Raw genomic sequence first — 23,659 nt, 5'->3', positions numbered from 1 at the left:
TGATAAGAACATTATTTATCCTATTGCTACGAACATGTCATATTTATCAATTTTTTTATTTGTTTAATATTGCTGTAGGTTACCTGTATTTGTAAGCTTTTTTATACAATAACTGTGATTAAAATTCCGTCGATAAAAATTATGTCTGAAAAATATTGTTTAAAAAAAACAGAAATGCCGGGATTTTTTAGATAAAAATTTAAAAAATACACCTATTATCGACGTTGATTATTTGTTTATAATGTGGTCTTACAATGCAATTTTTCACTGTCCTTGTACCAATGCAGTGCTATATGTACCATCGGGTGTGGATAAGAGTTTGATGATGATCATTTTCTTAAGTATGTAACTTTTATTCATTGAAATGTAATTATCTATGATATGTTGGGATATGGGCTAATATGTACTGTAAAATAACCATAGTGCACTCTCATGGGTAGGAACGTAGGTACTTTTCCCGCCCACCGAGAGATGCCAGTTTTACAACTTGATTTGAAGTTGTTCATAGCTCCGTAAAGAATAAGATTATTACATCATATCAAGTTATGTGACCCGAAGGTACTTATGGAGGTATTGTGCGCGAGTTAACCATAGATTATAATAATATACGCATTTTACATTAAACTTAGCGGTGCGTGTAGCGTGACGTCTTAAGTTCCCGCCACAGTCGCGTCCATTCGGAATCCAAACGTCAAACAATCTCGATCGCATTTTTCTTTGACCGGCCTATGATTGGTGCATTTGTAGTGTTACAATTTTGGATGACATTTTCAATTTCAAATCTAATCTGTGGAATTTTACTTCGTGTGTACAATGTATCGGTGCGTTCAATTGTTTTTTTTTTTTTTTTTTAATGTTACCGCTCTTTAATTGTTTACCAATTATTTTATATTATACGTGCGAAATGTTTAGTGAATTATTTAGTTAACATATTGTAAGTTTTTATTAATTTAAGAGGCGCTTATGTGAAATACATATTTTTCAAATCTATTTTATTTAATGAGCGGAGCTCTAAGCACAGTAATTGCTAATAAAAATATGTCAATCGAAGCTAGACTGGCAGTGCGCAACGAAGTTTTAGTTCCAACACTTATGAATGGAAATGGAATATAATACTGGCAGAAGAAGGATGAAAGCACAATGAACGCGGTCGAAATGCAATATCTTAGAAGAATGTGTGGGAAATCAATATATGACAGAGTTACGAATAATGAAATCAGCCGAGAGTCCAAATCTGAGACAGATATAATTGATAAGAAAGAAAGAGTCTCTGAGATGGTTTGGTCATGGAGAACAAATGGATGACGAAATAATGGTAAAACAGATGTATATGATGAGAGTGAACGGTAATCAAGGACAAGGAAGAACAAAGAAGACGTGGCATGATCAGATAAACCAAAATCGTAAGTCTGGTCATGTCAAAAGCAAACAGAACCGAAGGGCATGAATGACAAGATGTATTAATGTGGAAGACGGCCTCCTTAGTAAAGTGGTTAAGACGCTTGACGGTTTCGATTCCCGATGAGAACACAAAAAATGTGATTTTTCTCAAGCCCGGGTGTTCTGTACTGTAATTGGGCCTCCTGGCCGTAATGCAAAAAAAGCTAGGATGTATGTCATCCTCTCTGCCTACCTCTACGGGGAACAATTTTTCGCTTAAGTTAACTTTGATATTTAGAAGCATGAATATTATGCTAATTGATTAACTTAAAAATAAACCCAAATGTATTATAGCCTTAAAAGTTTTCCCGTGTCCGGGCGGATGGATAATACAGAGCAGGGTGTGAAATAGAACCAGAACCCTTGACGAACGTTTTCGACTCAAAAGCTCCCCTCGGTTAAAAATACTACTGTAGATAAGTCCGCCTCGTAGTGTAATAGTTGGCGCGTTCGCTTAACATGCCTGAGGTCCCGGCTTCGATTCCTGACGGGGTCAACGTGAAATATTTATTTTAAAGGTAGTTTACTGCGATATTTAACTGTTCCCGGGCTGGCACCTGATGTGTAAGGTTAGCCCCCTTACATATCGAAATACGTTGCATTTGGCGTAACAATGCAGTGCTAGTGGTCATTGTCGTTTCTCTATCCGCACCAGTGGTACATAGAGCAATAAATTGCTACTCCAATTGCAGTTGACGTCGATCATTCAATAATTTATCAAATACCTACGTGAAGGGAAGATGATCAACTTCACAGAACTGTTCGCTCAGGGTGGTATTCTGAATCTTATCTACCCCCTGGAGAGTGGTTAATTTGGGGATTCTTATTTTTTTACTACGACGACAATTTGCTTCACATAATGGCCACACTGGTGATTAAACGTGAAATGATGAATAAAGCTGTTTAAAAAACGGAAAAAAAACTAATGCGGTTTGGTCAATTCAACCTAATTAAGTGTTTTGGATAATGTTTAAGGTCGCAATAATGTTTTTTTTATGAAAATTATCATGCTTGATTTCACGTGTTCATATTTATTTGACGTTTAGTCATCAGTGTGGCCAGATATGAAGCAAAGTGTAAACGCGCGCAAAAAAACCGTAAATTAATCACTCTCTAGGGGGTAGAGATGATTCAGAATACTATCCCAGACATTTTTTTAATATGTGAGTTGCATTATTCTTTTACCTTGTTTGTAATGTACAAGGTTTATATTTACTTCAAAGAGATAGTTATTTATTTGTTTACTTCAAAAAAAAATATATATTAAATTTACTTCAATGAAAAACTTTGTTTAGTTATTTAGTTGATATAGTATGTAAGGATCGGGTGGGATGTCTCGGCTGTGACCTGTTTCAGGAGCTTCTCAGCATTTGCTCTAGTGACGAACCACAGAAAACTCCTCAGGAGAAGGCGGACCGTTGTAATTCGTCAACAGATCTTCCGATCCACTTGAAGAGTGTTCGGCATTTGGTGCCCTGCTATCATTGATACCTTTTATTGCCTTTAATATATATGTCATGTATAATGTTACCTCTCTTGACAAGTCCTTATGACTAATTACTACATGAACATCGTGTAAATCCTCATTTAAACTTCTGCATCGCGCCTCCAGTTGCATTCTCTGCAGACTAAAACGGGGGCAATGCATCAATAGATGGGAGACATCTTGGAGAGTAACATTATCGCATGGGCAAGTGTTGATCTCAGATATCTTATATCTGTGTAAATAGCTCATAAATCCGCCATGTCCTGTCAGGATATGTGTAAGTTCGTATCCTGCACGCTGCAGTTTCCTGAATTCAAAAGCATGATAAATAGATGAAAAAAACATTTTTGTTACCTTTCCTGTGGGTTCTGCTAAATAGCGATTATATCCCAGACGTTGGACGAACTACCTAACGGATTTTTTTTTCGTGATTAAACATTTTATCGGTCTCCTTGAATGAAAACTGTTTTTTTACATTCGTGCTACAGAACACGAATTGTTACAGAACAATACTGAAATTAACATATTACAACAGAGATGAAAAACCTTTAAGAGAAGGTAATATAGAAGTCTAGGCATCTACAGGGCTTATGACCTATCAATGGCTGGTTTAAGTGGCTACACACTGTGTAACATTCACCATTCTGCCCATATTTGAACATCTATACTACATACATACTACAAAAAAGGCGCCTTAGATATGATTTAATTTTTCTTTTCAAAATTCTCAATAACATAGTTGATTCGCCGTATCTTTTACAAAATATTGGTTTCCGTTGTCCTCTTCGCTATACTAGATTAAATTCCCTTTTTTATGTACCAACTTGTAAAAACAATTATACCTCGAATTCATTCATTAGACATACCTGTAGAAATTATAACGGACTCAGTATTGATGTAGACATTTTTAACTGCACGTTGCATTTGTACAGAAAATTTCTTCATGGGGTCGATTATTTGGGATAGTTGCTGAATGTACATCTTGAGTGGTTTATGCTATGTATATGTACCACATGTAATGTATATGTTTGTGTATGTTTTATATGTGCGTTCATGTGTGTGCGTGGATGGTTCGGAGTGAACATTCGGTATTTTTATTTATTTTAATTTATTACCTCCATGGAAAACGCAAATGTCAACAATTATCCTTTTCTCACTTAAAATTCTTATTTATTTTTTATTTTTTGTCACATTTAATGTTTATATCTTTTTAATTTATGAAAACTTAATTGGTCTTTTTATGTTAAAAAATTGTTGTTCTTAGTACTTATTTTGTATGACTGTATGTTTTCTAAATAAAATAAAATAAAAATCTATATTCCTTCAATTCTTTCATCTGTTGATGTTTGTGAAGTTAAAGAGCTGAAACCTTTATTTATGCGGGTGAGATTCATCTAATTTAATTATTTCACCAACAAACTAGGCAACGCCTGAAAATGTTATTTTTTCAATTTCTATACGTCTTCATGGACCAGGTGGATTTATTAACAATATTTTGAGTTTGTTCAGATTTCTCACCCGCCTAAATAAAGGTTTCAGCTCTTTAACTTCACAAACATCAACAGATGAAAGAATTGAAGGAATATAGATGTTCAAATATGGGCAGAATGGTGAATGTTACACAGTGTGTAAAGTGGCCACTTAAACTAGCCATTGACAGGTCATAAGCCCTGTAGATACCTAGACATCTATATTACCTTCTCTTAAATGTTCTTCATCTATGTTGTAATATGTTAATATAAACAGCTCCCCAGGGAGTTGAATCTAGTCCTTGTCTACAAAAATTTGGACAAACTCAAAATAGTGTTTATACTGAAATTGATAATCGAACGCCTTACACTAGAACAAATCTTGTAATTTTTTTTAAATATGTTTTTAGTTTGTCAAATTTAATGTATGGAGCTTTTTGTAAAACCGTGAATTTACTGCATGGCAAGTTTGAGGACAACATTATTTCCAAAAATGGTCCTGTCAGTTGGCCTCCGCGATTCTGTGATTTGACGCCATTGGATTATTTCTTTTAGGGTTACGTTAAGCCCATGGTCTGTGGAAACAAAACAAGAACTCTCGAAATATTAGCAGCCAATATAACACACATCATTTTGGAATTAACGACCGAAAGAATGCGCTGCGGAGGTATTAACTGCTAGTCGCTTAGGACATTACTGCCGTCATAATTACCGAGTCACATAATTCCTATAACGCATTGCGTCACGCTAAGGATGATTTACCGCAAAACAGCCAACGAAGCGATCAGATACCGTCATTAACAATTTGAACGGATAACATAAGCAAAAAGGGCAGCTATTTGCAAAAGTCGTATTTTGAGTTATGACGCTTTCTAGTATTTGTCAAATTTATGCAAACTATTAAAAACTGTAAGTAATCATAAGTAAAAACACAATTTGTCAATGAGTAAGTTCAGTGTCTTTTTAAAAAATATATATTTGTTAATAGACTATTGAAGTAAGCCAAAATTAGTTTTTCATTATTTTTATGTCGTATGCATATGATTTTTGAAAATGTTGTATTTCTGAAGTAACTCCGTGTGTGACATCAAAGGTTCTTCTCTATCAGTTTTTTCCGATTGGCTCGTTTGCGGTAAGCTAACCGGATATACTTCACAGCTCTTAATTCATTTGTTGGTTCATATGAATCAGTGACGTCGTTTAAAATAGTGCGCTATTAAGAAAATATTTTTATTATTTTTTTCGTACATTTTTAAGAAACTTTGCCGTACAATTTAATGCTTTATTTTTTACTGTCCGCAAGAAAACAACTTTTGTATCCAATTTCCCGTAGGGCTAAAGTTCCTCATTATTTCTGAGTATAAAACCAGTGAGTGGCATATCTACATTGTGTTTTTGCTTATAAATCTCTCGATTCGAATTTTTTTTGCTGTTTACTTGATATAAAAAGGTTTTTTTTCTCATGACGCTAGATTATTTGTCGGGTAACATTTTTACAAAATAAATGCGTATTTGTATTTATTCAAACACAGTTAAACTAAACTCATTCCAAATTCTAACAAATAATATTTTCTTCTTTTACTTCAACTTGTATCGTGCCGACTGTATTTATTTATATTTACATATATTTTTTAAAAAAAATGCAAGATTATAAACCAAGGATAAAGGCAGGGTTACGTTACATTGTAATCTCGTGTTGAGGAGCGGTGTGTTGGACGGCTATCAAGTGCGTATCACTTAAATGTATTTTATATGGCTAGAATCACGCTATTCTCGCATGGTGTATTTTTTAAAGTGTATTATTATTTAATCTCGTGTTAAGGAGCGGTGTGTTGGACAGCTATCTAGTGCGTATCACTTCTATGTATTTTATATGGGTAGAATCACGCTGTTCTCGCGTGGTGTCTTTTTAAAAATGTATTATTAATTTTTCTTTGCGTTTTACAATCTGTGTTCGTAAGTTACAAATACAAAAAAAAACTATTACATAAACACAAAAAAAATCCCACAAAGGCTTGGCCTGTGTGTGGGTATACATTTTATTTTTGATTTAAACATAGGCTACTGGAAGAATACGATATATGTCAAAAAATAATAAATAAGTGCTAGAATACATTTTTTTTGTCAATGAAAATGAGCAAATCATATTAAAAGTACGTTATGCTATTGATTAAAAAATAAGCCATTTAAATCTGCGTTTTTTATCCATAATTTCAACAAAAAAAATTATCGAAAAAATTAATATAATTCATTTAATTGAACAGTTTTGTAGCTATGAAAAATGATTGTCTTTGCCCGAGTCTAGATTTACAAAAAGGGATTTCAAATATACTATTCAATCTTTGACTAGACCTTTCCAAATTTTTAGGAAGTAAGTGTTGGCGTTTAAAAACATATTTTAGGCTTTCCTTTTTAGATTTCTCGTAGTTTCAAAAGTTCAGCTTCTTGAAATAATTGGTTGGAGGAAAAAGTTGAATTTTTGTGAAGTATTATTTTAATAATTAGTTTTTGTTCGGTTTCCAAAAACTTCATTCAATTATTATGGACTCCTCCCCAGCCAATTATCCCATAAGAAAGAGGAGACTGAACAAGAGCATAATTAACCATTTTGCTAGTGTTTGGACGCACATAAAAATAGTTAAACATTTGAAATCATTGGTCAAATATCTCAATGGGTTAACGATTTTTTCAGTATGTTATAAGTTGACAGTCTAACGTTACCCGGAATATTTTATCGACTTTTCAGCTTTCACTTTTCACAGTTATGACTAATATCAAGGTTACAGTATTTATTATGAAACATAATGTTAAGGTCAGAAGAAGGGACTGATATAAAATACATAGAAGTAGTACGCGACAAATAGCTCCACAACACACCGCTCCACAACACGGCATAACAATGTAACATGTAACCCTGTTTTAAGTCAAACAAGTGAAGTAGTGTGGTATAGCCTCAGAGTAATTATGCGCCAAGCTATAGAGGAGCACAAACGTAGGAAAACCATTCAATGACTATTGGGTATTAAGTTAGCTACAGTTCGCAGCAAAACAATGGGCCGTACTCAGGTCACGAATTGCCAAATGGATATTAATTTGCATTTTAAATGTGTACCTGTGTATTTATTATTGCAGGGTTATTCCAATTTATTTTTCTATAATTCGCCTATATTTATTTTATAAAACTGAAAATACATGTGTGTGTTTATTGTTTTATTTATTTATTCATTTTATTCACAATATACCTATGTTACCAAAGTCCTGTGTTGAGTTTGGTTGTTTGTCCGTCACACCTCCGAAATGGCGAGTCGTAGCGGCCTGAAATTTGGACACGTCATTTTAGATGCGATTTCAGGGTTAACATTGCTATTTTCAAGTAAAATTTGAATCGACCTCTACTCGATAAAAACTCAAACTTTATATGGATGCCTAGTGCGGCATCGACATATTGCCCGTAATCAACTGTCATTATCAACAGTATACTTTAATTCACAAATTGATCTCCCAAATTGAGAAAAAATAGTATCTGAAGTAAATATGTCGATATAAGAAAAGTTTTTAAGTGATATAATACACGTGTCGGGACAATAAATGCCAAAAATCATATGAAAATCATGGAAAAATATTCGAAATCAATTACCTGTGAAAACTGTCACCTTTAACATCTTTGAAGCTCCTACTGCGGCAACCAAATATACTGCAATTCACCATAGTCGATTTTTATTTATTATAACGTAAATATCCTAGTTATTTACAAACAAAGCCAAGCACAGCTACAAAAGCATCCGATCGAACCGTTAAGTTTATGTTGTCAAACAATACAAAATGGCCGCCAGTTGGTCGCTAACCAACAAACCAACATCGCTTGCGTTCTATGAAACATAGTGATAGGGCTTCTCTCTAAGTTACGCATTATTACTCTGAGGGCTTAGCAGAATGCTTGTACGGGTCTACTAGTTAATGTTTATCTGTATCGTCTCATTGGGGGTTCCCAAAACAATATTTCCACTAAGTACAACACCGTGCAATTCATTGTAAAATGTTAAAATCATTAAAAAATATACCAATTATTAAATTTTAGAAATTGAAAATAACAATTGTCTCTCTCTTTGTTTCAGCACGAGGAGTCAGACGAGGAGAACCAGTGTGCTCTGTCAGAGAACTGGCAGTACGAGCGTAAGTCTCGGCGCTGGTCGCGCGTGGTAGACATCACTCCCCAAGCCCAGCAGCGACTCCAAGCCATCGCAGACCGAGCCATAGCCGAGCAGAACCTGCGGGACCGAGCAGCTGGCGTGCCAGAAAACCCACCCGATCTGTGAGTTATGCAAACAGAAATATCTCCCAACTGGGTGAAAAGAGAAAAATAATATATCCCGAATATAGGTGTTCAAATACGAGTATAGGCAGAATGGCGAATGTTCTACAGTGTGTAAAGTGGCCACTTTTTTATGTATTTTTATTTTATTCATTTATATATTTTATCACAAATACAATTTTATGTTCACTTTGCCCAGCTAACAATGGTACATACCCCGTTCCAAGCTAGCCAATTACATTTGAATACATGATAATAGTTGACAAGTTAAAAGAAAGCACAGACTAATAAAATATAACCTTACTCGTACACACATTTTGATACATATACATACACACATACACACATTCACACATTCACACATTCACACATACATATATACACACATACACATAAATACACATACATATACACACATATATACATACACACACATGTACATAAACCCATGCGCATACACATACATACATTCATAAAACATAGACAGTAAAAATCAGTCAGAATGTTACACAATGTGTAAAGTGGCCACTTGAACCAGCTAATGACAGGCCATAAGCCCTGTGGATGCCTAGATTTCTATATTCCCTTCTCTAAAATGTTTTTCATCTCTGTTGTAAGGTGTTATACCTAACCTAACATAAATCAGCCCAATTTATTTTACTATGCGAATGTTTATAAGCATGTATGCACAGTGATATTTGTTATGTTAACATCACATAACACAATATTAAATGTATTATAAAGTCAAGAATGCTTCATTCTAATGAATATCTCATGTTTCCCTTACCGTGTTAGTGAGCTTTCTAGAAGGCTAATGTTGATGTATTTTTTAATTTTCTTCAGGTTGACAGTACCCGGGCAAGAAATGGCTGCAGGGGATTGTTCGGACGAACAGGGTTCTCGTTTTCGCCGCACTGGATCAGAACGCCTTCGCGATGGAGCCAAAGCTTTTCTCAGAAGAGTGGAGTCCATCAAATCTCGGAGAAGGAAGCGTCAAAATAGAGAAGGAGTAGTCATATCATCACCCCAAGTGTACGACGTCATATCAATGCAACAGAAAATGAAAGATCTAAATTGTATCGATATATCGCCAACAGCAAATATACACTTTATCGATTTTCCATCTCCTACCAACTATCCCGCGTCCCCTATAAGATCGCACCCCCCCTCGCCTCTCTCTACCATGCCTCCTTCTCCTATGACTTCTACCGGTCCGTCCTTCGTCGGTCAAGTAAAACTAAGTCCTACGCCCTTTGGTGATGATAGCTCTAGTTACTGTTCCGACGGGAGCCAAAGCTCGGCCCATCATAGAACTTCATCCAGATCTAAGCTCGGAAGCCGGGCCAAAAAGCTGCTGCATCGGAGTATTAGACAGGATGATGCTGGAGCTCTCAGCGATTCCGAGTGTCAGCCTTCGAGTTGGAGACAACATTACTTCAAAGATGCCAACAGTAATAACACTAAGGTAAGAAATCATTGATTGCACATTATGCTTCAGTGTTAATGAATTTTTTTGGAGATGCTATTCACTTTTTTTCTTTCGTCACAATTTTTCCTAAAACGATTTTTTTACTTATTGCTCCTTTTTTTACAATATTTTCCTTAACATAATATTTTATCTGTTTTAATTATATCCTGGTTACTTTATTATTTTTTTATTGGCATATTTTATAATTTATGTTTCAATTTTTACTATTACAATTTTTCTGACACATTTCTAACAGATTGCCCAGGAAAAAAAATCTAACCAGTTTCAATTTATCATTATTATGAATCCATACTATTCATTCACACTAATATTATAAATGCGAAAGTGTATTTGTTTGTTTATGTTTCCTTCACGTCTCAACGGAGCGACTGATTAACATATTTTTTGGGATAACCGGAGATGTGAGAAGTAAAATTAATATGATACTTATTTTTCATCCCGAATCAAAAAATAGTACAATAAAAATAATGTGTATTTTAATATCGATAATAATAAAGCAAGTCAATTGAGGGCATTGGAATCAAAGATAGCAAACGCCCATTTTGGTGTTTTCGAGAAAAATAACAAAAACTGCTACACGAATGCCAAAGAGAGTCATAAAGACTCTAACATAAAGTTAGAAATGTTATTTTTACTGAACTTAAACTTTAAGACACTAATAAATTACCTATAATAGAAACACGAATTCAAAAAACTTTCTTTATGGCACGTCCATTTTGAAAATTTAAATCTCAAGCCTGTCATTGGTCTAACAAAATGGCTAATGAATATTGCTATCTTTGCTTCCAATGCCCTAAATTATATTATTTTCATGTTAAAATTTGTTTAATTATAACATTATTTGAAAGTGAGTAGGCGGTAAGTTGGGATGTCAAAACGAATAAGTTTGAAATTATTTCTTTAAATTTCTATAATTGACTTGTTTTATCTATGGTTAGTTTGGTTTGCTTTTCGTTTTGGTTTTGTAATAAGAGGACTGGCAATCGATACAAGTTCTTTCTATCTCAAAAAATTAAAGCATTCCGTCGGGAAAATTGATAAACGACAAAACTAATAAATTACCTAACTAATTTCGATTTGTAAACAGAATAACGATGCTACGTCGCCATAGACTAACGGATAATCGTATTTCTTCAATAGTGATAGTCAGAAGCCCAAGCTTCTTTAAATTCCGGTAAAATATATCCATAGAATTAAGAATAGTCCAGAAACCGCATACGAGCATTAAACAGAAGGCGACTAAACTACTCATAAATGAGTAGTTTTACGTTTTGACCCATTAGTTTCTTTGTGGACGTCGCTCAGAACGCAACTCCTGATTTGAATTCAACTATGCCGTGTTGTGTCCTTTTAAAGTGTAAAAATACTGCTAGTATCTTAAACAAACAGGATGGGATCACATTTCATGTGTAATTAGCAAATTAATGTGTAAGTAGCAAATACATTACTTAAAAATTTTATTATTTTTCCATCTGTCAGATTGTCGAAGAAAACTAAATGAACATTTCGTTAGTATTGCCTGGGTAGTCAATTTTTTTACCCTACTTTACTCATCTAATGAGAGAACTAATGAAAATTGGACCTCGGATTAAACAACTCTGTGGCGGACATTTGACCGACATTATCTTTAAAACATTGAATATTAGTTACTACATGATATAATATATCAGTTTTAAATAAAATAAAATTTGTTTGATATTTTAAGTTCAAAGTTCATTAATTCAATTACACTTATTAAATGACCCTTTACTTATCTACTCTGTTGTATTAATCAATATTCCCGCGTGCACAATAACATTTTACAGAAATTAACAGATTACTTTTTTTTACCTTACATTTGTGTTATGATTATATTTTTTCCCATTGCGCAACATTACGCGGCAACATCACGAATGTGCGCGGCGAAAGTAGGGCATAGTGGGGGATTTTAGGACACAGTCCGATGTATTCAAATATGATTCTACGCTTCTTCTGGACTATTCTTAATTCTATGAATATATCATTCCATCAGGAAAATTCTTATTGATAAACAGAAGCTCTTATACGGGTAAAAGCTAATAAATAATATGGACGTTTTTATGGCTTCTGGTAAAATAATGTGACTTCTTTGACTCTTTATTTTAAACTTATCGTAATATTGTATTTGACTTCTTTGCTAATTCTGTTTATATTTCTGCTGCAGGTGGTATTGGTGGAACCCCCTTCTCCTCCTGACGAAGAAAGAGGAGCAGCTCAACTTCCGTCTTCTCCCCCCTCCCCGCCGCCGCGAGGTCGCTCCCGTAGCCCGACCAAGCATAGGCCGGCTATGAGAGCTGGTTCCCTCAATCTCAAGGAAAGCCGAAGGTATGATACATGTAGTCATTTACAAAAATGAAATATTCTAAGACTGCAAAAAATATTTTACACAAATAAATATATATTTTGTTTTTTTTTTTTTTTTTATATTTCAAATCAATCCATAAAAATCCAAAACTGACTATTTCCAAATTCGAACATTTTTAGAAGTTGAAGTTTTTGATTATAGACTGTTTGAAGTAATAAAAAATATAAGAATTGAATACAATTAAAAACTCGGGGTAATAACGTGCTACAGCTATATGTAGGTTTTTGGTTTAACAACAAATGTGTAACTGTCATTTTCGTCGCTGTGCTTGCAATTCTTGACCTGAGTACCTATGGCTCATTGTTTTGGTGTAAACTATAGCTAACTTCGTGATTCATAATCCTAAAATAATTTTTAACGGGTGGGTCTATAGCATTTACTCTGAGGTTAAAAATGTTTGACGAGTGTTTTTATTTCATGAAAAAATTAGGATGGTTCACCAAATAAACCAATAAATATTTGAGAAAATCCTTTTTTTTTCATTTAGAATTTTCCCAAAACTGACTGATTCATGGGAATTTTTTTTTTGGAAATGTTATTTTTATGTCCATATCGGAAACAGTTCGTTTTAAAAAATAAATGATTTCTTTAATAACAAGATCTCCCAAAATTAATGCGTTTTTGCAAAAATGAATTATGTCAACATGTTTTACGTCCCCAATACTATATGATGTGATCTAAAACTAGAGTTTTCGTATTTTGGAAATAGTCAACTTTGGAAAAAGACCCTACAAAATTACAATTGCACATAAAATCAAATAAAAAAATTAACATTTTAATTTGTTCATTATTTGTTTTTAGTTAACTTAAGTTTGCAAATCACATTTTTTTTCTGGGAAAACATTTTCAAATTTACATCCAGAATTGAACTAATAAAAAATGCCCTTTGGTAGTTTATAATAATAATACCATAAAATTTAACGATTGGTGTCCAAATGTTGTGATTCTAATGATTTTTAAAAATAGATATAGAGACCGGAGCTTCAAACGAGAAAAATCAGCATCTCGAAGTGAACTCAGTGGAAGTCAAGAATCTCAGCAGTCTCATGATGAACTTGAAGATAAAGTTAATACTGAAGTCATTCCAAAAACAAAGTAAGGTTTCCTTCTATATTTATTGTAAATATTCTATTTGTTCGTGCAAATAAGTAAACTTTTTATTGAACATGTATTTTTTCAGGGGTAACGTTCAGAGATGGCATTCATTCCAAAGGAGTTCGTCATTGGGAAGTCGTCCTTCCTCTAATGTAACGATTCCTCAGCCTGTTCCACAGCACGAAGGGGAAGATTTAGGTAATTAATATCACTACACACGGTAGCTTCGATAATTATTATGCCTTATGACAGTCGCTACTTGACATTAGACTAACCATTTTTTTAAGTGGTTTAATAATGATGTTTCATTGGTTAACAGGTGTTCGCCCAATGGCTGCTATGTCATGTGGTCAGCTACAAGTGTTAAGGAAACTAGCTTTGCTGAAGCTGACAGCTTGCATGGAAAGATACTGCCCAACACACAGAACTGGCTGGAATTGGGAGTTGCCAAAATTCATTAGAAAAATCAAAGCTCCTGATTACAAAGGTTTAACATCAACTTTTACTTTGTATTAATTATACATGTCAATATGTCCGGCTTAGCTAATATTGGTTATCTTATTTGCAGATAAGACTGTTTTTGGAGTGCCATTATTGGTTTCACTTCAACGCACTGGACATGCTCTACCAAAACCCATACAGACTGCACTAAGATGGCTTAGAAATAACGCACTTGATCAGGTTTGTTCTATATGTATCTTCAAACTACGCTAAATTTTGTTTAAGATTATCATTTCACATTCGTCTTTAAATCTTGGAAAATAAACAAGTGTATTTACATCAAATTATTTGTGCTGCTAAGCCAATATACACATAACCGTGTGTAATAATGAATCAGCTGTTTTACGGGATAAACAAAACCATTCGATAATAGATAATAGTATTTATATATGTATGCATACAATTTTAGGTCATTACCAGTAGCACAGATACAAAGATCGTTTTCCATGTAAAACCAAATTATTGCAATTTATTTATTGATTTAAAATGTTTTATGGAAGGTTGGTAAATTTAGTACAAGGGCTCCTAATTTAGAATAGAATTGTAAATCTTTTCTTAAATGCTCAAAGGTGTTTCCAATATGTTTTTTACTTTGTTTATTTAGTTGTGTGTGTTTTTATTAAGAATATCATTGAGTTGTTCTAATATTGGATTTTTACCAAAAATTTGAGACAAATGGAATTTTGTCCTTCTCGGATAACCCAAGCATATTCTTAACCCTATCAATGTCAGAATGTCGTAACAGATTTTTAATGAATAAAAAATATTGTAAAGTTCCCTTATATAAATATGATATGTATTCAAAATATCTGAAATACGACGAATTGTTTAACCAAATAAAGCTTGGTTTTTTGTGATTCATAAGATTTGAGAAAAATAAACCATTTTACATTGTACATTTTAAATTGTATTTTCAGATTGGCATTTTTCGTAAAGCGGGTGTCCGATCGCGAACTCTTCGTCTGCGGCAGTTAGCAGAGAGTGCTGGTAGCACCGGTGTAGGAGGCGGGTCTGGCTCCAGTCCTCCTCCTCCTCCAGCAACCCTCGCTCCATATGACGAGCAACAGGCTCACGATGTAGCAGACATGGTTAAGCAATACTTTAGAGAATTACCAGATGCGCTGCTTACAAACAAACTGAGCGAGACATTCATTGCTATTTTCCAACGTAAGTTACATCAAACTATAAAATTTAGCGCAGTGAATACAATCAATTCAAGTTGTCAAATTAAAAAACATTATTTTATATTCCTACTTTAATCAATCAGTTATTTACGACCTTTTAAATATGGTGCCTTTAAATCTACAATTGGGTGAAAATAATTTCTCAGTTGAAATTTATGCTTCAAAATCTACCTATAACATAACTATAACAAAGAATACAGATCTCTTACTTTTCTCCAAAGGTTTTAGTTAAAAATATGATTATCTATACGCAGATGTTCCACCACCAATGAGAGAAGATGCTGTTCAGTGCGCACTTCTTCTCCTTCCTGAAGAACATCGAGAAGCTCTTCAAGTTGTGCTGGCCTTCCTTCAACAGGTATTGTATACATATTTAAAAAATCAACTTACAAGTTGATTACAATCAAATGTATATTTTATTGATTGAATACACATTCTATAAGAGATTTACTAATTTTCAGGTTGCTGATCACTCTGCCACCAACCAGATGACAGCCTCAAATCTAGCAGTATGCCTCGCTCCCACTTTACTAAGACTGCACCATCATCCGCAAGGCCAAAATAGCAATAAGGAAGGAAATAGCAACAGGTAATTCATAAGACATTTTTAAAATCATCGCATTGTTTTTATTAAACAAGAAATTACTCACTAATTGATGCGGTGCAAGATTCTACATACCATGTACAAGAAAGTGTTTAACTTATTGAGTTTTTGAAATACGTTAATCAATTTTAATTATTACAAATTTTGACACAGAAATTGTAGAATTTTGGGCAAAGGGGATTTAATTAACAAAAATGTATCCAAACACTGATTTGTTTTCATAATATAAATAGTTTTTTACAATGGCTTTATGATAAGATGGATTTTTAGAATATTTATGCAATATTTTAAACTGGAATTATGGAATGAGCTTATTACTTATCATGTTGGCAGATCTGCATCTGCATCTCCTCGCAGACGAAGAGGTGGTGGAACAGGAATAGCCGGTGTGGCAACACCAGACCCGAGAGAACTGAACGAAAGTCGGGCAGCCCACGATTGCCTTTTGTTATTGATCAAGAGACATCGAGAGCTGTTCACGGTAACAGCAGATACACTGCAGAGATGCAAATTCAACAGTCTTGAAGAAAGCATACCGGTTAGCTATTTTTTCTAGCTTTTTCTTTTCATGGTGTCACTTCACTTCTTTGGCAAAAATTATGGCACCTTTCATTCAGTCCATAACTACTTTAAATAATGTTCCCTGTGCTATAATGGAACCACTTTCTTTAGTTTTTAAACGTGGAGATACATATTTTTCCAACAATCCGATACAGACTACTTCGTATTTTATTCCTTGCAAAAAACTGTGACTCTTTAATAGAGTAGAGTAAATGTTGATCAAGAACGTATTTTAATATATTTATCTTTTAAGGTTACTTTGGAAGAATTGGGGTCAGAGTTCCAGCAAGATTGGCAAGGATTCCAGCAAGCGAGTACTCAAGCACTTCTCAAAGAAGCCAGAGAAAAGTAAGTTATTTAAAAAAATGACTTTTTACATTTAAAGGGCTTAAAACTTCTAAATGTTTTTTTTTGGATTGAATTATTTTAATATTCAATATAATCTAGTTTTTTTTTTCTATTCTTTTTAGTTTTATAATTATATTTATTTTGATAGGTATCTGGATTTAATTCATAGTTTATTTTGCTTTTGTATGACAGTATTTTCTAAACCTTTTTAGTATTGTAATAACTTAAAATATTAAATATTTATTTAAAAAGGTGTTTTTACACTAGAATATTTCATAGTCCTTGGACTGGTACCTGAAGCGTAAGACTGATCACCTTACTTTCATGTAACAAAAATTGATCGAGATATGCTGCAATTGGTGTACCAATCCAGTGCCAATGATGATTAACATTTGTTATGACAGTTGTTATCAGTTTTTAATAGTATTTTGATAAGTTAATGGATTATGAAATAAATTAGTGTTACTTTTACTACTGGTAAAATAAATGCTTCAAATTCCACCAGTTATACTTAATGTTTTAACAAGAGTAGAATGCATAACATTCAAATTTTTACTTACTCTTCAGTAGATTGTTATTTTACTATCTTATTTACTCTCTAAACTAAATACATTTTCATTCTTTACCTCTAATTTAATAATAATTATCTGCGCCTCTGATGATATTATTTATACAAGTGGTTCAGAAAAGGTTAAAGAGGCTTTTATAATATTTTGAATCAAATAGTATATTTGAATATAAATATTTTTAAAGACATGTATTGTAGTTTCATAAAGTTTGTAGATTTCTTCTAATCTTTTATTATGAATTATTTCAAAGAACGAGTGGGCGAGCAACGAAGAGGTGAGATTTTCATAAACGACCACACTGTCAACACTGTGTTACTTACTGTTAGCTCCGATAGATCCTGCATTACACAATCTAACAAGTTGTCTGTTTAGTTGATTAGTTTACTGAGTTAGTAGGACCCCCCCACTAAAAGCAAAGTTCCAAACATTGATTTCAATTGCATGTAAAACACCCACTTCTGCAATACAAATTAAGTGCCTCACAATTATTCCTTTTTGTTGAGTAGTCGTGCCCCAATTCTAATAGTAGATGAAATAAATATATAATGAAACAAAATAAAAATTATTACTTGCTATAAATTTCAACATTAATATAAAAAGTTATCAATAGATTGAATCAGCATTTACTTCTATACACTTCATGATGAATAATTATAAAAAAAAACGTACTAATAACAATTTTTTTCTTTTTATAATAATCCAGGTTATATTATGTCCATTAAATCATGTTTTTTTGTCCTAATTTTGTTTTCAAAACAAAACACATTTATTTATACACAATGCTAATGAACCAACTAAATATCTGTTAGAAACACTTAATAATATGTACAATATAATCATTACATTTTAATGCTACAAAATTAACTCATAATTATCCTTTCAGATCAAGAGGCTGGGTTTCAGTTACCACACATGAGCCTCATGTCGAATTATGTTACCGGAAGGTGGGAGATGGTCATCCCCTCCGTTTGTGGCGAGTTACTACAGAAGTGGAAGCTCCACCTTCAGAAGTCCTACACAGGTATTTATAACGGTAGTTTTTGTTTAGCATAGCTGTCAAGTCAACCATTTTATTGCATATTGGGTCCTAAGAAACTGCACCCATATTACACCCGACTGCCGTTTTATCAAAAAATTAGTATCTTTACATGTCCGCATTGTATTGGTCTACATCAGTAATGGGTAAACTATGACACGTATGTCAGAGGTGACACGCCAAGACGTTCTGGATGACACCTTCATTTATAGACAATCTTTGCCTAAGAACGAGTGATGCACTTTCTTTGCTCATATATTAGCGCATCATATATAGGCAGCGACTAATAACGTTGCCAACTTCAATGAGGAACTTCAGCCCTACGGGAAATTGGATAAAAAAGTTTTCTTGCGCGGGGTAAAAATAAGAACATAAAATTGTATTGCAAAGTTTCTTGAAAATGTACGAAAAAAATATTTTGATAAAAACTCACTACTTTGAATGACGTCACTGGTTCATGTGAATCAACCTATGATCTGAGAGCTATGGAAGAGTTCCGGTCTGCTTGTCGCTGCTGGACCAATGGGAAGAACCGAATGAGAATAAGTGGAAATGAACCTATGATGTTACACGCGGAGTTATTTCAGAAATACAAAACTTTAAAAAATCGTAGCGCTGATAATACGATATATAAAAATAAAAATTTTGACTTAGTTTAATAGTCTTTTAACAAATAAAAAAAAGTTAAAAAAACACTGAACTTCCTCACTGAAGATTTTGCAAATACAATTCAGCAACAAAAAGGTCACTAATGTAAATAATCATTTGTTTTTGATTTTTAATAATAATAAATAAACAGTTCAAAAACAAAACTCTTTTATTTACTAGAGCTGCAAAAATTTTAAATATTCCTAGATGTGACCATGACAAGCCAGGTGAGCGGTTACCCATCACTGGTCTACATAGTTCTTAATTATTGGTTTTACACGTTATATTTGTATAAGTTAAATCTATTTCTTAGTTTAGAATGTATTTTCTTGACATTTGGATATCTTTAATTCCAGAATACTCCGAGAAAGGCACATTTGGGATGATTCTTTACTGAAATGGAGAGTTGTAGAGAGGCTGAATGGACAAGCTGAAGTGTTCCAGTACTTGACTGCAAGTATGGCACCGCTTCAAGCGAAAGATTACTGTGTACTCAGGTAAATAATAGTCTAATCTAATCATTTACATAAATATCAATTCGATGCACATTTATTCATCATAGATTTAACTATCTAAGAATTCACATCTTACTTATCGTTTTTATGTACTCATACTGTAGATGTGAATGCTCTCTTCACACCTTGAAGAGTAAACCTTTGTTTTGATTGACAGGCATTGTACATTTTGGTGATAGCTTTTTGTATAAAACCACATTAAAAAATATCTAATTTCAATTCATTATACTTGAAGGGTACAGGGCAAAAACAGACTCATTAAGACAACAGATTACAAATAATGAATTTTACAGGAGAGCAAAAATAATATCAAAAACTTTATTTGTGGGATACTGGGTTCTTATAAAGTAGGTTTTCATTTAATGTAAAATATACTTTAACATGCAATCACTGAAAAAAGTTAACAATAACGTCTATTTTAACAACAAAAAAAACTCCATTCTTAAACAGACAAAACTAAGTCCATTACAGGAATCATTGCATTTTACCATTTTTTTTACCAAGCGTGAACCCATGTTTTTTTTCTCCTTTTATAAGACAAGAAGCCACATTTTATGAGTATTTTAAAAATATATTCTATTGAACTCACATAGGGTAAAAAAGTGGCATTAATGTCTCAAAAATCTAAAAATATCAATGTGCCCATTTTTGGCGTGTATCCTTCACTAGTAAACGCATTTTTGCTTGTACATCTCAAGTGGAACTGTTTTGTTATGAATAATACATAAATTAATGTACATATTCATATTTTGTGTAGATATTTGATATGCAGAAAAAATTTTCGAAACAAATAGCCCCTCTCTTGTAGGCATTTCATTAATTGATATTAATATTTTTTTTCCTCAGATCATGGCAGTCAGACCTGCCCCGTGGAGGGTGTTGTGTAGTTGAGACTTCAGTGTCTCACGCTGGAGCCCCCATACTGCTGGGTGGAGTACGAGCTGTAGTACTGGCTAGCAGATACCTCATAGAACCAGCGGGGAAGGGAAGATCGAGACTCATGCACCTCGCTAGAGTTGACACAAAGTAAGAGACATTTGCTATTTTCATATCATCTATGTCTATCAAGAATTATAAAATATATTTTAGAATTATTAAAACAAAATAACAGCCATTTTTCAGGGTATAAATTCAAATTTATTCGCTAATAAAATAACATAATATTTCATGAGCATACAAGGAAAACTGGCTTAATCAGAATTCTTTTTTGTTGGCAAATCAAGATTAAAGTTTTTATATAGTCACAAACTAATGGTTGTGCTATTTAGTGTACTTTTGATTTTAAGTTTCTTTTGCTTTACATAGACAGGATTAGCAATGTATTGCGTTAGTATGGAAGTGTTTTAATTGTGTCAATATTTCCAGTAGCAGACATTCATAGACTAACTTGATCAATATACAATTATCAATTTTGTAAAAAAAACTTTGAGATACTTTGGAGACTTGTTTTTTATTCGAGTAAAAGATAACATCCAGCACTAAAACTTGGTGAAAAAATCTCGAAATTGCAATAAATTGACCTGGGCCTCGATTATGATGGAAAGATAAAATTTATCTACAAAGTAAAATTAAGTTTTCTGAGTGAAAAATAGAATATGTTTTATTTTTTTTTCCTAAACATGTTCAATTACCGGTTACCAACGAAGATACTTTGAAATTTCATACAAATATACACACTTTCGTACATAAATATCGATATTAGTTTATACTGTCTAAGTATAATATACCGATGAAGATAGCCGTTCATAATCGCGGCCCTATACAGTTTTCCTTGTATGCTCACGATTTATCCTTTTTTATCAATTTTTAACCACATTTTTTAAATCCTAAATTCTCACATGGATATTTGGGTGGTGCCATGATTAACAAAAAATAAAAACACTAATTTTTGTTCAAATGTTAGTCACATACATTTATTTATATGAAGTTTATCAAGAAAATATATCAACACTTTACAATAATAGAAATGACATCATGTATGTTTATAATTCTGAACTAGAACCTTGGACAAGTTTGTTTTTGACTCGATGACTGTCAAATAGCCGATATAAACATTAAATTTTTGCTAAAATCATACTGTAGAAATGAAATATCCACAACCAAAATATTATATTCTTGATTTAAAAAAAAAAACCTAATTCCATAAAAAAGGGTTTGAATATTTTTAATATTGTTTAGTAATCATTGAAGGAATAATTTTGCATTGAATTTAAGAAAAATGCTGCAAAATTTGTGAGATTTAAAATGCTTGTTTTTCTTTTTAAAAATATAAATATGAGATTTTACTTAGATCTCTTTGAACCAATGAACCAAAGTTTAATCTAAATTTCAAGAAGCGTAATCTGCCAGTCGAAAAGTTAATATATTTTGTGCAATTTTGAAAGAATGGTATTTTAAAATGACAAAATTGTATGATTTCCTTACTTTTTCATCAGACAGCGTTAATCATGTTTTGTAAGAATTTTGCTCTTTTTATTTACATAATGGATTGCTTTCAATACGGCACAAGTAGTAAGTGTTTTCTTTATTTCCAGGGGTCGAACACCAGAGTGGTACAATAAAAGCTATGGTCACATGTGCGCACTTTATTCAGCCAGAATTCGAGCTTCCTTCAAACACAACACAGATGGCCCCGAATCAAATGTATGATCTTTGCATATGCCCTAAGCATATGCTCAGGGCAACCATATTTATATATACACGAACTTTCAAGTGGTTTACCTTTAAGCTGTGTTGCTATTTAGGAAAAAGGTTTGAGAATTGTAATTTCAAACATACTTAATCGGACATAGGAATGAAATAATTCCAGTTAATAAGTGATTTCGAAAATGCGCATTTAAAAAGATTGAATTGGATTGCGTCGAAGATAGAATCCGAATGATAAAGGCTTATTCCAATAGTACATATCGTAAATAATTTTGTCCCATGGTATGTACATATATATTTTAATTAATTGTTATAAATGACTGTACCTAAGACATGTTAATTGTGTGCTTATAAGCGATGTGGCCTTCATCAATAACATCACATTCATTCATAATTAGTTAAAATTCTAGTCGTAAATATTTTTAGAAGCCAGAGAACAAATTGATAAAAATGGCCCATTCGTTTGCATTTTTTCATTCGCTCAGATTGTTTTTTTTTTTAAATTTGTGAATAAGTGTGACTGTATTTTTATGTAAATATAAAGAAGTAATAATTTTATAGGAAATTGCAAAAAAAATGAATACATAAATATATAAAATAATATCATAAAGATCAAAAGCCCAATGAATTAATAAATTGACACAAGGGTATATAATATTTAGGACATAAAGTCTTTAATGTGGATTTGAAGAATGTTGTAACCTTTAATAAGAAAACATGACTCAAAAGAATCGTCTCTAATGTATTACGCTTATAGAAATTTATAAATAAATTGATAATGCATAATATTTACAAAAATAATTTAAAATGTAATTTTAGAAAGTTTAATAAATAATAATATTATTGTTACATATCTGAGTTATCTTTTGGATTTTAAAGAGCCAAAATGTCTTTAAATGAATATAATACATATGTAAAAATAATAATGTATTTGCTGCATAAATAACATATTTCACAGGAACATCAATAACTTTTCCACGTGAAATAATTTATTTATTTTTATTAATACTGCATATTATAATGCAATTCAAAGGCATTTATATTATTTAGTGTTGTCACTTGATTAAAAAACTGAATATTCTTCAAACCTATGAAAGTACACATTTCAGTCAATAAATAATACTTGTGATATACAAGTTTTTCAATATGTGAATTGTTTTAAATAACTACATATTTAAATAGATAATATTGATATTTATGTATAATGATTTATATGATCTATAATTTTGTATGCTTGTGGCATTTATTCAGAGAACCAGCTTGAAATATCAAAAAGAAGGGTATTTTTATAGTTCATAAAAACTATAAATATATTTTAAAAACCATATCCTATTTAAACATTTACAAATTGACTTTGATTTATAAATTGTTAA

At 32.5% G+C, this 23,659-nt stretch overlaps 1 protein-coding gene across 4 annotated transcripts in view; it reads left to right on the top strand.

The window, feature by feature from the left end:
• Positions 1–22,933, top strand: part of cv-c (RhoGTPase activating protein) — a 706,457-nt gene extending 683,524 nt beyond the window's left edge. For all 4 annotated transcript variants that reach the window (XM_088223710.1, XM_088223711.1, XM_088223712.1 and 1 more), the window contains 16 exons: positions 8,511–8,707; positions 9,551–10,172; positions 12,379–12,539; positions 13,546–13,674; positions 13,760–13,872; positions 13,994–14,161; positions 14,243–14,355; positions 15,093–15,342; positions 15,614–15,717; positions 15,821–15,948; positions 16,297–16,501; positions 16,778–16,872; positions 18,325–18,462; positions 19,482–19,622; positions 20,487–20,666; positions 22,175–22,933. In XM_088223710.1, the coding sequence (XP_088079836.1) occupies positions 8,511–8,707; positions 9,551–10,172; positions 12,379–12,539; positions 13,546–13,674; positions 13,760–13,872; positions 13,994–14,161; positions 14,243–14,355; positions 15,093–15,342; positions 15,614–15,717; positions 15,821–15,948; positions 16,297–16,501; positions 16,778–16,872; positions 18,325–18,462; positions 19,482–19,622; positions 20,487–20,666; positions 22,175–22,289 (2,859 nt within the window). In that variant the 3' untranslated portion in view covers positions 22,290–22,933. The remainder of the gene's footprint in view (positions 1–8,510; positions 8,708–9,550; positions 10,173–12,378; positions 12,540–13,545; positions 13,675–13,759; positions 13,873–13,993; positions 14,162–14,242; positions 14,356–15,092; positions 15,343–15,613; positions 15,718–15,820; positions 15,949–16,296; positions 16,502–16,777; positions 16,873–18,324; positions 18,463–19,481; positions 19,623–20,486; positions 20,667–22,174) is intronic.
• The last annotated feature ends 726 nt before the right edge of the window (positions 22,934–23,659 follow it).

Source organism: Micrasema longulum, unplaced genomic scaffold (genome assembly GCF_059751315.1).
Source record: "Micrasema longulum isolate JH-2025_06_02 unplaced genomic scaffold, ASM5975131v1 h1tg000248l, whole genome shotgun sequence".
NCBI classification, from domain to species: Eukaryota; Metazoa; Arthropoda; class Insecta; order Trichoptera; family Brachycentridae; genus Micrasema; species Micrasema longulum.
Note: the sequence above shows the minus strand (reverse complement) of the source record. Positions and strands in the feature narration are given on the sequence as shown.